The sequence below is a fragment of the Prionailurus viverrinus genome, chromosome B4 (assembly GCF_022837055.1).
Source record: "Prionailurus viverrinus isolate Anna chromosome B4, UM_Priviv_1.0, whole genome shotgun sequence".
Classification (NCBI taxonomy): Eukaryota; Metazoa; Chordata; class Mammalia; order Carnivora; family Felidae; genus Prionailurus; species Prionailurus viverrinus.
The window spans coordinates 121,566,730-121,581,912 of record NC_062567.1 but is presented as its reverse complement, the minus strand read 5'-3'; the positions used below and the strand labels follow the sequence as shown (position 1 = coordinate 121,581,912).

The following is a 15,183-nucleotide window of genomic DNA, read 5'->3' as shown; positions in this document are numbered from 1 at the left end:
TACCCATACCACAGGAGTATTACACTGCAGGACAGTGTGAAGGAGAGAACTAAGCAACCTATAGTTGTTTATGGAGCACAAACTGCCGTGTGAGCAGGAATACTCACATCAAGGGCAGAGGGAAACAAATTCTAGTTTAGACTTCATTTCTTGAGAGTAAGGCAGTCTAGATACCCTCAATGACTCCTGGTTCAAAAAAAACCAAATGCCGGGGGTGCCTGAGTGGCTCATTCGGTTAAGCATCCGATTCTTGATTTCAGCTTAGGTCATGAACCCAGGGTTGTAGGATCGAGCCCCATATTGGGCTCTGCGTTGAGCATGGAGCCTGCTTGGGACTCTCTTTCTCTCCCTCTCTCCTTCTGCTCCTCTCCCCAACTCATGTGTGTGCTCTCTCTCTCTCTCTCACTAAAAACAAAACGAATGCAAATGCTGAATAAGACAAAGTAATATTAGATAATATATTTAAAATATATCACTGCATTGACACGAAAGTAGGCAAAACTCCACAAAAATGAAGTGAAAACAGGAAAGCTGTGAGGTAAGCCAGCACCAAAGCCTGCTTTTGCCCCAAGAGTTCTGTTGAACTCTGGAGACCATGAACTGATGGGAGTGGAGGGGCACTTGACATAAAGCCTAAGACTCACCTAGGCTGGAGTCTAGTAGGACTGCCACAGAGAAATGGGCAGCAAGGAACCTTGCCTGTCGCGATTTTGGTGCGGGTGGCAGGGGATAAATAACGACTACAACCTCAAATTCGTAATTACAGACCAGCACTCAAGGTTTGTGATCTGAAATCACAGAACCATCAAACTGGTAATACAAAGTGCTCTCAGAGATGCCTGGGTGGCTCAGGTGGTTAAACATCCCACTTCTGATTTTGGCTCAGGTCACAATCTCAGTTTGTGAGATCAAGCCCTGCATCGGGCTCTGTGCCCACAGCGTATCTCTCCCTCCCTCTCTGCCCATCCCCAGCTCTGTCTCTCCCTCTCAAAGTAAATGAATATTTAAAATGCTCTCAGGTTCGTAGTCTCTGGGTATCTGGTGGAGCAAACATACTCCCTTAAAGGTCTCAATTTTAGTCCATACTTCAAATAACCCCTATTTTCTAACAAAAGTAAGTTGAAAGGAAAATGGTACCATAAGTGAAAAAAACAAGAAAACAAAAACACAGCTTATACAACAAAATCACCCACGAAGACTCTTAATATTGGTACCAACACATGGAAATTGATATGTAGAAAATATGAATAAGGAGCAAAAGAATACACAGAACAAATAAAATTTATAAGCCAAACAGAGTTCATAAGAAAAAAATAATAATTGAAAACTAAAAAAAAAACAAAAAAACAGGAGGGGAGAAAAGAATAAGAAAATGAAAGATGTAAGACAAAGCAAACAGCGGGGAGTGGACAATTAAAAGATACATTTATGATGAGGACCTAGAAATAAACCCAACTTATATCTGTCATCACTATGGATATAAATGTACTTAAGTATTCAGTTAAAAGGGCAAATTTTCTTTGGCCTTATCTTTGTATTGTGTCTCTTGCAAACTCAAAATATAAGGTCAAAGAAAGATCGATGATAGTCAGATAAAAACTAACCAAAATATTGCTACAGCAACAACAACAACGATGACAGAAGGCAATGAGCATTAATAGAGATAACAGTCACTGCATAATTATAACAGGTTTAAATCACCAAGGAAGATCCAAAAATTCTAAATTAATATGCACTTAATAATAAAGCCAAAAGAAAAAGCAAACAGAACTTCATGAGAAATTGAGAAATCTAGTTATAATGAGATCTTGAGACTCTTCTATAAATAAATCAAGTATCAAGTAAATCAGTAAAGAGAAGATTTGTACAGCATGACTGACAAGTTTGATTTAATAGACACTATACTCAACAAGTGGGGAATGCACACTCTTTTCAAGTATACATGGAGCATATATGAAAATTGATTACATAAGTCATAAAGCTAGTCTCAAATTTCAGAAAATTAAAATATTGTAGCTCATATTCACCGGTAAAATATTAGAAATAAAGATTAAGACAACCATAATGCACTTTTAGCATTTAGAAATCTACTTTTAAAATAACAATGGATTAAATATTCAAACCTCTGGACTAATCAAATGAGAAGGCACAAAATAAACTCACAGGAATGAAAACGGGTCATAACTACAGATGCCGAGGAAACTAAAAACATAAATATGGATTACTTCATATCAAAAAACTTAATGAAATGGAGAAGTGTTAGAAAAATTTATTGAACTTAATGAAATCAACTCAATAATATAAAATCCTAATATTCCTATGATCTGTAAAGAAATGGAATCAATAGTTAAAAATCTTCTCTTAAGGACCAAATTTTTTTTTTAAAGTTTATTTATTTTTTGAGAGAGCACACACACGAGTGGGAGAAGGACAGAGAGAAAGGGGGACAGAGGATCCAAAACAGGCTCCATGCTGACAGTGGAGAGCATGATGTGGGGCTTGAACTCATGAACCATGAGATCATGACCCGAGCCTAAGTCAGACACTTAACTGACTGAGCCACCCAGGCGCCCAGACCAAATGGTTTTAAAGACTCGTTCCAATCTTGAACCCTTCCAGACAATTGAAAAACTCATTTCATGAGGCTAGTATACCTCAAAACTAGTCAATGATGGAGCATAAAAGTACTATAAGCTAGTTTTACTCATGAATACAGAAGCAAAAATCCTAAACAAAATATTGGCAAACTGAGTCCAGCAATGTATTATAAAACACACACACCATGACCAAGTTGCTTTATCCTGGAATTAAAGGTTGGTTCAATAATAAAGTCAGCCACCATTACTTAATACATTAACATCAAAAAACATTCAATCATGTAAATAGATGAGAAAAAAGCATTCAATAAAATTCAACACCCATTCATAATAAAACTATTAGCAAAGCAGAAATAGAAGAGAATCTTCTTAATTGATAAAGGCCATTTACAGGGGAAAAAAATTACTGAACTGAAATGTTGAAAGCATTCCCTTAAAGGGATGCTTTAAAACTGGGATGTTTAAAACAAGGATGTTCACTATCAGTTCTTTTCAACATTGTACTACAGGTCATAGCCAGTGCAGAAACTAAAGAAGAAAAATTTTTTAAAGGTAGAAGCATCATAAAGGAAGAAAATTCTCACTACTTGCCAATAATGATTGTATTAAAAAAGTCAAGAGCATCTAAATACATTATTAGAATAAAAATTTAGCATGGCTGCTGGATCCAAAATCAACACATAGCACATGATCTATATTAGAAACAACCAGTTAGAATAGAAAAAATTTAAAAATTTACCATAGCATTAAAAATATATAAATATTCATAGGAAGAAATCTAATATAATACATGAAGGCCTTTATGGAGAAAAATCATTAAAGTTTATTGAGAGATATTAAAAGAAGACCAAATAAATGGAACACAGTGTTTTTGGCTAGGAAGACTTATTGCTGAAAAGACATCAATTTTCTCCAGGCTGATCAACAGATTCAATACAATTACAAAAGATAATACACAAACTGGGAGAAGATATATATACAACATGTTTAACTGACGAAGGACTGGTACCCAGAATTTATAAAGAAATCCTATGAATCAATGAAAAAAAGACACACCTAATACAAAAATGGGGAAAAGACATGAATAAGTACTTCACATAAGAGGAAACACATTCATGTATTTAAAAAAAAAAAACACCTCAATTTCATTAGTAATCAGGGAAATGCAAATTAAACCCACAGTAAGACACCATATAATCACCACCCAATTGGCAAATATAAAAGATAGTCAAGACCAAGTGTTTGCTAAGATATGGAACAATGGCACTCAACCATTGCCAGGGGGAACGTAAACTGGTACAAATGCTTTCAGAAACAGTTCAGCATGACCAAGCAAAACCTGCTTCTTAGAGCTGTGATTCTCAAATTTTTGGTCTCAGAACCTCTTTGCATCCTTAAAAAATACTGAGGACCTCAAAAATCAGTTGTTTGTGTGGGTTATATTTATCAATATTTACCAAATTGAAAATTAAAAGAGGCATTTTCAAAACACAAAAATACACAAGTATACACTTGATTAGCTGTCAGAGTGATGATGTCATCATTTCTGGAAAAATACATAAACTCATGAAAAATGACAGTGAAAAGGACAAATAATGTTTTAGTAATTTTACGAAAATAATTTTGTCCTCACAGAGCCCCTGAAAGGGTCCCTGGACCATACTTTGAACACAACCTCCCTGGAGCAAATCTTGTACATGTTCGCCAGGGGAAAGGTACAAGAATTCATTCATTCCTCAAATATTTATTGAGCATCGCCATGTGCCCTCCATTGTCCTAGACATCGTGAGTGTCTCAACAGACAAGATCAGACAAAACAGACAAAATCCCTGCCCGCATGGAGCTTCCATTGTAATTGGCAGAATGTTCCGGGTAGCACTGTTTGATAGCTCAAAATGGAAAACAATCCAAATCTCCATGAACAGAAGAACAGATAAGTAAAGTGTGGGAGAGCCACACAATGGAATACGATACAGCGGTGAGAACAAATGAAATGCGGTTACATGCATAAACATGGATGGGAATTTCAAAACCAATGCCTGAAAAAAGTCACAGAAGGATATAATGCAGCAGGAAACCATTTACATGAAAGTTCAAAACCAGGTAAATCTAAACAGCATACTATTAGGGATACATACATAGATGGTAGAACCATAAATAAAAACATGGGAATTATTAACAAAAAAATCCAGAATAATGTTTACCTTATGCGGGGGGGGGGGGGGGGAGGAAAAATAGGGGCATTCTGGGTATCTGAGAATGTTCTAGTTCTTATGCTGAAGGTTGAATACATGTGTGATCATTTTATTTCACAAGAAATATTTTAAAAGAAAAAAGCTATAAGGTTATTTAATACATAATTTCATCAATAAAGAGAGGGAACATCTCCTCGTATTTCAGCTACTGCTGTGCACTGCAAATCAGCTAATTGTTTTAACTGGTAGGGAAGAAGCACCTGATAAAATAGAAAAAGAGGGATGAGATGCGATACTCCTCACGGAAGTTAACCAGTTTCCCAAAGGTTCAGATCCAACGAGATGGGAGTATTACAGTCCTGCTCTGCCAGGATGAATCAGAGTCACCAACATGACACTGGTTAACCGGTTACTTTGTACACTGGGTGTAATCTCTTGTATAAAGCAGAAAATAGAGACAGGTGATGCGAATTCCAAAATAAATGGATGGAGACGCTGCCTCTTTACTGAATTCTGCTGACTTTCAATAGTACAAATTCCCTTTGGCACATTCTCCTAATAATGTATTTATGTATTAAGTAACCCCCCAAATACAGAAAGCGCATGGTAGTTATTGTTTCTCCACATTGGTCAATAACAGTGTCAGGTTGGTCACACAAATGTCATAACAATTTTGTAATCGTGACTTTGCCAAGGTCATTGCTGGCAGTGACACTGCGCAGATTAAATAAGGGATAGTTAAGGTGCAATTTTTCCTGATTCAGGAAAATAGCCATAAATTTGTTACACAATTTCAAAACTTGAAAAAAAGAAAAAAAAAAAACAAAACATCTTGAAACATTCCATCCATCCCCTTTCCCCAAACGGCAAGCTAAAGTTATTATCTTGGGTGAGTTGCTTCAAGAGGTAGATCAGGCCTGGCAGCAAAAGGACTGCAACCCATTCCCAGAAAATGGGGAAGTCCAAAGTGTATTCTCCAGGCCCAATCTCGCCCCCACTGGGTCTAACACAGGGCCAACACACTGGAAAGTTCCAGATATTGCTGTAGCTATTTTAAAAATCCCAGGCAGCTACAAGACCTAAAATCTCACCTTTATTTAAAGTGGAAGGGACAACACCACCAGGGGGCGCTAAACTGCAAGTGGTGGCAGGATGACTGTAGAGGAGGGGTGGGGTGAGCTAAGGGTCCAGCTACTCCGCCATCTTGCACCCCCCAGGGCAGGATGACTTTTATATCAGAAAGTCGGACCTTCAGAACTCTGCCCACTCTCTTACATGCTATGCTGCCCTAAGTATCACACCCACACCTTTATTATGATGGACAGTCATTAATATACTGGCAGCTTTTTCCTCCCTCTCCAGTAAGAAACAGAGAAATTAGGAGGGAACCTTTCTCAAGTTCTTAAGGAACTTCCACTCTGTCTCCCCAGATACAAGGAATGAGTGATCCTCTTGGTCACAGCTGGATATTTGTTGGACCATGATTAACTAGCGGATAGAGTTATTCCATGTTCAAAAACAAATACAAGTCCTACCTTTTCTTTTTAACCTGCAAATGCTCAGGCACAGGTTCTCCTGTGCCTTCCTCAGTTCTCCTCCTTTTTGTCCCTGGGTGGTAAGGAGACCAGGAAGGGGGAGGTGGGTAGGAAGGGGGCCATTTCCTTCTCTGTAGTAGCTTTCATTACTGATATAACACAAACTCATACTTTCTACATTTTTTTTTATCTTCAGGAGTAAACACCCTGACATCTCTAAATACTCTGCAAAGACTTTTTGTTGAACCAGCAAAATCAAAACAGGAAATAGAGAATCCTTCTGTTGTCTCTACTGCCTCATACCTGTGACTTCCTAACCTTCTCTCTATCTAAGGCCAAAGGCTTTATAACCTGTATTCTCAAGACTTTTGAATTTGAGACACTGGCATTACTAGTAGTCAGATTGCAAATATGATGGCCTTTAAGTATCAGGCCCTTGTTCAATTCAATTTATCCAAGGTACTAAATACACAAAAGAACCTCACACTCTGTTTCAGATGACCTTGCTGAAATTAACAATCTCACAAGTGGACATTTCTTGATTTTAGCTCCTCAGAGGATAGGAAAGAAGCAAATAGATACTAATAAGATACAGAAATCTATTCTGAACAAGGAGGCTGATATCCTTGGATCTTAAAGCCTTTTCTTTCTTCATTCAGTTTATAGAAATTTTTCTCCCCAGAATGTTGTATTTCATGTTTTTTCAGGCATGATTAAAAAAAAAAAAAAAGAAAGAAAAGAAAAAAGAGTCTTCTTGAGTTACAGAAATAGTATGGAATCCCAACTCTAACTGGGAAACCTGGAAGGAAGTTGTGCCAATGTCATGATGTTTTCTAGTGGTGTAAGAATCCTTTGTCCTATAAGCTTGGACGTGACAATAGTGGCCTGACTTGATGTATTAATGCTGGTGTTCTATGTCTTCCAGCAGTTCCAGTGCTTAATATCAAATAGGTAGGTTGTTTTTTCTAATGTTAGACAAGAGTCCATGGCTTTTCTATAAGGAAATAGTTTGGAAATATTTTTAGCTCATTTTCCATTTCATCCAATGTTAAAAATCATAACCCAGCAATACCTACCAATCTCACTAAATGCTCAGATCTTTTTAGGTCAAAGACTTCTGCTTGAGACCTATACATACCTATGTTAAATCCCGTTTAGCCCAGTATATATGTGACATATTCTTTATTTATCCCAGAACTCTTAGGAACCGAAGTAAGAGCTAAAATCTGTTTCCCTATCAAAGCCTTCCTCCCACTCTGACCCCAATTTGAGAGAGGGGAGTGAGAATATGGAGAAATGTGAAGGTGACAATTTTCCTTAATCATGTTAACACATATTTAAGTACCAGCTAAATGGCTGATATGTAAGAAATAGAAAGACCCACTCTCTACCTCAAAGACCTACCATCTGGCAGAGGGAGAGAACAATGCTAACAAGTAAGGACACAATGTTTTTTAGGCAGCTATGACAGAAGATTTCACAAAGGACAGTGGGGGCATAAGACAAAGGGGTCAAATCTACCTGGAAATGGAGCATGTCAGGAAATGCTTCATCTTGAAATCTTGAAAAAGGAGGTGAGTCTTGAAAAAAACAAATGAAGGCAGGTGCGGGTAGAAAAGGGGCCTACAGACAGGGGGAGTTACGGGAAGGAAGAGCTAGCGGTAGCACAGAAACCAAGAAAATGTCCAAGTGTCCAGGGAATGGTTAAGTTACAAATGACAAGAGAAATCACTAGATTTGGGAAATGAGAAGTTATCCCTGACCTTTGCTAGAGCCGTTTTGATGGAGTAGCAGGACAGAAGTCTGGCTGCTGTGAATTAAAATGGGTGAAAAGCATACAGACAAAAAATTAAAAGCGACTAGAGGACAAAAGAGATGACAACAGTTTAGATTTGTCTCCTGGAGCCATGTGCCTTTTTACTTACTAGCTCAGCCACAGTAAGGGTTAGAGAGACAGGCTTTACATTTCTATGAGAAAATGACTCCCAAACACAATTCACTAACTTAAAAACAAGTTTTCGGATACAATCTATTCTTTATGAGACTGCCTATGTTATTTTAAGTGAACGATATAAAATCAACATTTTACAGATTTACTCTGCCATCCATCACTAATTTTTCTCTCATATAGTTCAAAACAAATAACACCTGTAATTGGTTATAATAGAAAAGGTGCTTTATTTTACACATCATTGGTACATAACACATAAAACTGCCTAAAATCAGTCTTGGGAAATGTAACTGTCAGTTTATACCTTAAGCAGTCAAAGACCAAGTCTATTTTGCAACCTATTTCATTCATGGGCAGATTACTGCAATAACTTTCAACCTAATTATCTCTTCATAGGCAATGTTACAAGTGATTTTGATGCTACAAGTGCTGCCATTTTTTAAAATAAAAATACCTTCAGTTATAATAGACCAGATCTCTAACCAGAACAAATCTTGGCTAGACTACAAGTCTTTGAAATAACAGGTCAACAGTTTCACCTGCGTAGAGATGATTATATTTATGTAATTGGGTTATAGAGCAAGGGGGCCTCATACATGCAATCAGATTGGTTTTTTTTAATGCAGATAACAGTGAGTTTATAATACCCTATTTCTAGTTAAACTGACAAAACAGTTTACTAAGCTAAAACAAAGCCAATACAATATCTTAGAAAATATAATTCTAAGAGCATGCAACATCAAAATCTTTTTACTACATATGTGAACCAAAGTTGTAGAGCCCAGGTAGAGGACTATGGCACAAAGGCTTGTACATCTGAATTGCTTATTCAGCAAGGAGGAGTAAAGAGTCATTTAACTCAGTGTAAATCCTCATATGAAAGATACCTGCATGATCTAGCCCACTGCTACTCAAAGGGATCTTCGCTTAGAAAATGTGCAAATCATAGGAAGCTAAATGCACTTCTCTTGTTATTTACCCTAGTACATTCTATTCATGAACACGCAGCTTAAAGATCTGTTATTAACTATGAATGTCAAGCCACAGAGATCTCTCAATGGCATCTTTCAGTCACCAATAAATATGACCAGTGCTTAATGCACAAATGCCAAAAAACAAAACAAAACAAAACAAAACGATAACAGAATCTGGGCTAATTGTCAAAGTAAAAACATTTGTTATTTTCACAAATCCCTTGGTATATAGCAAGACTGCCTTTCTCTCTAGAAAATAAGATGTATTTAGAACCACAGGTTCATAGCACAACAGAGGCATATAAGCAAAGTAAACTAAACCAAATACTAAATAGTTACAAATGTGCACACTCAAACAAATATTCTATTCTTTGCTTAAAGTCAACTTCGTCCTTGTCATTAAGGGAAGTGCTTCAAGATGCAAATTGTTAATTAATGCAGAGAATAAGGAGTTAAAAGCCAGACTTTTTTCTAATAAAGCAGATAAATCATTAAAGTAATTGGACTTGAAACATATACTTACTATAACTTTTCATTCTTCCTCTTTTTATAACTAAACACACATATATACACAAAAAACCCTAGCATTTAATATGTGCAAAACTGCTTACCATTTATTTTAACTTTGGTTAAGTATTTTTTTAGCCTATACCAGACATATTATGGAAGCTATACAAATGATTACAAACATAATAATGAGGTAAGTTAAAATTCTACTAGTGCAAAAAGCAAGCATATGCTAAAAGCAAAGCATATGAATTTAACAAATGCAGAATGAAGCTCTCACCAAGGGAGGTGCTGAGACAACAAACCAGAGAAGCTCCTTGTAAACATTGTTTGTAAAAATACACATTTAAAGATTTAGGATTCATACAGCCACAAAAAAGGTATTCTAATAACACCAGAGTAGTGCATTTATTTTACCTTTAGAGTTTGGAAATCACTCATTATGTGTCTAACAGCTTGCATATTTTCTTCAAGAGAAACTTAATTAGTGAGACACATTAATTACAAATACTGTAGTATAAAAATCCAAGTTCTTTACAAAAATCATATATTAAAATATTCTATACACTTTAAATTAGTAACTGGAACATACATATATATCAATCCTGCACAATTAAATCCATCGTGGCCGGGAGTATTATACGTGAAGCTCGAGGACACAGCTACTCAGTCCACCTGACCTGGCATAAGGTCGCATGGTAGAAATAGATAGGCCTGGGCCCCTGCAGTTATTACGGCTCTTAGTTTGAACCATCTTTTCGGCAGTTATATTGCTCTGTATATTCACTCCAGATTTGTATCGGCAGCAGAACCGGGAAATTCCTAAAAGGTTCAAAACAAGCTACCTGTGGCAGAGTATCCATAATGCCTATCTGCATCTTTAAGGTTGCCATGGGACCTGAGTAAGCTGTCTAATGCTTATTTTTCAGTTGTAAAAAAGTTTATACAATTTTGAGGTAAAAACAATGCAAAAATAAAACATTTAGAGCATTTACAAAAATCTTACAAATGTTTAAAACACTATTTCAAAACTTGTGTCCTGTTAAGGTGCTTCTTTCTTTCTGCAATAAAGAGGACATGTACTTCAATTTTGAATTTTAAATTCGCATGTTTTAGTTTCAGCAAAAGCAAAGTTAGAGCCATTAAAACACTTGCTAAAATGTTCACAGATATACTTTGCTTCTGATGAAAAGACAGCATTTTAGTGCTGAAAGAAACCTTATATGTAAATTCTTTTAACTCCCTCTTGTATTAATGAGGAAATCAAAGACCAGGTACATTAAGTGCTTTGGCCAAAAATATATTCCAATGTATCAGCCTGGTATGAATCAAGAAAACCCATTACTCTTTTTGTATTTTGCCATGATTCTTGGAAAATAAAGAAAATTCAAAACCAGAGTTTCTAAACTCGCCTCTTCCTTTTTTAATTTCTTAAGCTCTGTGCTAACTGTAGGTAAACAAAAAAATGAATCAAATAGCGGCTCCTAATATTAGCATCACAGATATTATCCAGTAGAAGACAGTTGTTAGAGAATCACTGCTCATATAGAATAATAAAGTTATAGGGAGTACTCAAAGACAGGGCCTTTACAATGGAGAGAACATCTACTAAGTAAGACAGCACAGTGTACAACAGCCAGTTACTAGAATCATCTCAATACCTCTAGGATGACTGAGTTACGTGGCCTTTAGAAAAGATATTGGGGTAATAAAGCCTTCTAGCTTTTATCTTAATTTTACTATTTTCCTTTATAAAAGAGCAGTTATATAACTGTAAGGACGAATCCATACACTAATTTTCAGAGAGTCTTTGCTTCTTTTCTATTTTTATTTGGATCTAAAATTGAGCAAATACATTTTAAGAACAACTTACAAACTCAAACTCATAAGTGCTAGAAATACAGTCAGAGAATACTCTTTTAAATGACAAATCTTCATAACCAGTTACTAATAAATAATCATCACAATAGCTTCAGTAAAAAAAAAAAAAAAAAAAAAAAAAAAAAAAAAAAAAAAAACAACTCAATTTAAAGGTGCTTTTTTATTGTTACCTTGAAGCCATCGAACTTGCGTAGCTGGTCCATATCCCTTTTCATTCTTTGCTGATATCCTGAACACAATGGCAGGCCTGGACGTATAATCGATATGTGCATTTGCAAGTTGCCCAGCAGTTACTATACATGATGTCTTAAGACCACAATAAATCCTCATAAACACAAGTTGACTTGGATTATCTTGTATTTGTGCTGTGCGGATAGCCAGGTAGGCTGAATATTCCAAAATATTTCCAGAAGGTGAAGTTGGAGGTTCCCAGGAAAGGTGGATACCCTCAACATTCTTGAAGAGAGGAGAAAAAACAAAAACAAAAACAGGTAAAGGTTCTGAAATTTTCTCTAATATCACTTATAATGTTGAGTCTATCTTTAGAAAACAAAATATTGTTTTTTGCTAAAGTAATTGCATTAGATATTAGAACTTTTATTACCGATTTTTTTAAACTTACCTTAATTGGATTTACAATGTTTAATTCATTGCCCACTTTTCAATATCATAACTAGGCTTAAATGTCTGCCTATACCATCCCAAGAAAGGGATTTTTCTTACCTGAAAGCAGATCTTTTCTTCTCTAAAGAGGGGCAGGACCTTAGGATAAAATATAATTCAATTTCATGTGTTCTATTAAAATTCTCCAACACAAACTTTTTGGTTCCATACAACAAGAACAAAGTTAATATTAAGAAGCATACCAGATTTCTCTGACTTTCTAGAATTTGGATGCTGTAATTCTGCTTGAAATTTGGTCCTTAAAATTATGAGTTATTAGCAAGCAATATTTTTTAAACTTTTAATCCACCCCACTTATTACTTAATTTTTCAAAAATTGAAATAGTGTTGACACACAATGTTACATTGGTTTTTAGATACCCCTTTTAGATACCTCTCATTTCATCTGTTACTAACAAGAATCTCTGAACTGATGGTTTTACTTCATGTATAAACTTTCAATAAATAAATCACCAAGACTTGACCGGACATCTCACCTTTGAAATTCTGACTGCAGAAGGAGCTCCAGGAAAACCGGGAATACAAGTTTTAAATTCACTGATTTTGCTGAAAGGGCCTATTCCACATCCATTGATGGCTGCTACCCTGAATCTGTATCCTGTGCCTGGAACAAGATCTTGTTTCTTAAGTAAACTGTAGTCAGGTACGTCCGCATTTCCTATCTAAAATGTAACATATACAAAAGTCAAAGAAAAAGTGCAATTAATTATTTTGTCATTAAACAAGAAAACTTTTCAAAGAATGAATTATGTTTTAAGGTTCTAGTTCACATTTAATTTTTTCCCTCTGTCACACATGGAATAAACCCTCCAAATACAAAAGCAACTAAGCCTATAAATCAGTGATTCTTATCTGGAGGAAAAGTGACCTTTCCAGTTAAAAACCACTGATTATAAAAAGAAATTTAAGCATATTCTGCACATGAAGAATGTAAAGGTAGAAAAAAACTGACAACCACTATAAGCAAAGAAACAACCGTCCATATAAACTTAGAATAGAAATCTCAGAGGAATTCTTCTCAGCCTAACCAGGAACAATACCCTTTGGACACAGGCAAGCAAACTTGCCAGAAAAGAAGTGATCAGCATGTATTATGGAGCATTTTAAAAATTAATATTCAGCAGATGCTGAACAAATGTTAAATAATTGGATTGTATACTCTGGGTAGAAAGATCATAACATTCATAACTTTCAAACAATTTTTCCATATTTTCCCTCTCACTGCACCACTGTGAGACAGGTAGTCCTAATGTATCATTCCCATTTTTAAAGGAGATTTATCATTTTTATTTTATAAGTGAGGAAACTGAGTCTCAGGTTAAACAAGTGACTTCTCCAAGGTCACACTGTTGAGTGCTGGAACTAATGATTCAAACCCAAGTTTACTGACTCTAAATTTTATGCTGTTTTTATTTTGGGAAAAACAGGTAATTACTAGGCCCTTAGATATCGTTATTTCTAATATATGAAATTAAGCTACAGCCAGAAATTTCATTAGGTATAATACTAACAAATTATTCACCAGGATTTTCATTTTTGTCAACAATTGGAAAGATTCTATATGAAAAAGAGAGATGCCAGAGGTAATATTAGAGAAACTAAAATATAATGATAAATGATATATTGTCCGTTTGTGCAGGTCTTTGGGAGAGTCAAACTAAGTAGCTATTTCCTTGGCAATTCACTCTCTGAAATTCCCCATTCCAGAAAAAAATTAGTTCAGTGTGCTTTGGAGCTGTTATCTATTTGATAATTCTTACAGGGTTAATGTTTATATATATGAGTTCCACTTTAAGGGGTTTCAGAATCAAGAGAAAACTAGATTGTATTCCTTCATCTACAGGGGCTATTAAATTTTTTAAGTTGTGAAATCAGGAATTAAAAAAGTTCTAAGAAAAAATGTTCCATTCTCTAAACATACCAGATAACAAAATTAGAGGTATTTAAAAGACATCCTTATCTGTACTGGCCAGACCATATTAATTTTGACTCAAAATCCAGCCCAGTGATTGTATAAGATTTTTTAAGTGACCTGCTTATGATACAGTCCATAAAAAGAGCCTTATAAAAGAATACAAGATAAGAAGGCATATAGAACTCTTAATTATAGACTGTGAACAGATCCCAATTTCACTCATCCAAAGTGACTTCAATCAGGGTTATAAAAAAAGACCTCATTTGTGACACTTACAAACTCACAGTGTAGAAAACATATCAATAGCTACCTTTGAGATGCTTTGCTTCCCTTTGGGCAGCAAATAAAACTGGCTCACCAAAGCTGTGTTATTTTTAAAAATTCCTACATCACACCACTGTCGTTCTCCTGCTTTCACTGTGGCCACTGGATTTGAAGGAGTCTCTTTCTAATTTTAGAGAAAGAAAAATTTATCAAGACTCTTATTGAACATATAAGAAACTTCAAGATTTAACAAATCCATGCAGTGATCTACAAGTAGGTATACGGGTAAACACCACAACATTAACAGCTCATAAGTAAATAAACTCTTAACAGATTAGGTCAACTGACAGTGAAACAGGGATGCCAATTCAAACATGGGGAGTGACAGGCATTCTCCAAGTCAGTAGCTCTGGACTATCAACCTAGCTAGAGTTAGCATGCTTTCCAATCAGTGATTTGTTAAAATGCCAGCTGTTTTATAGAACATTGTCATTTCAGAGACTCTCTCAGAAAATGTAATCCCTTTAGTGTGACATTATACCTTGCTCCAAAAGGAGCAAATAAGGAAAAATTCATTCCAAGCTGGCTTATTTCTAGATTCAAAAACAACTAGCAGAAATTCAGTGATCTTTGCACTTGAAATACCTGTGATTCTCCAAACCTAAAAGGAGAAAAAATGT

General features: G+C 35.6%; 1 protein-coding gene across 4 annotated transcripts in view; it reads right to left on the bottom strand.

The window, feature by feature from the left end:
* HCFC2 (host cell factor C2) overlaps window positions 1-15,183 on the bottom strand; it is a 47,929-nt gene that overhangs the window by 2,749 nt on the left and 29,997 nt on the right. Inside the window, exons 13-17 of one of the 4 annotated variants that reach the window (XM_047865325.1) lie at window positions 14,550-14,687; window positions 12,801-12,986; window positions 12,364-12,402; window positions 11,811-12,096; window positions 8,482-10,581 (exon numbers count right to left, since the gene is read on the bottom strand). In XM_047865325.1, the coding sequence (XP_047721281.1) occupies window positions 10,397-10,581; window positions 11,811-12,096; window positions 12,364-12,402; window positions 12,801-12,986; window positions 14,550-14,687 (834 nt within the window). In that variant the 3' untranslated portion in view covers window positions 8,482-10,396. Of the gene's footprint in view, window positions 1-8,481; window positions 10,582-11,555; window positions 12,097-12,363; window positions 12,403-12,800; window positions 12,987-14,549; window positions 14,688-15,183 lie in introns of those variants that run through there. The other 3 variants (XM_047865327.1, XM_047865326.1, XM_047865328.1) reach the window with 3 other exon arrangements.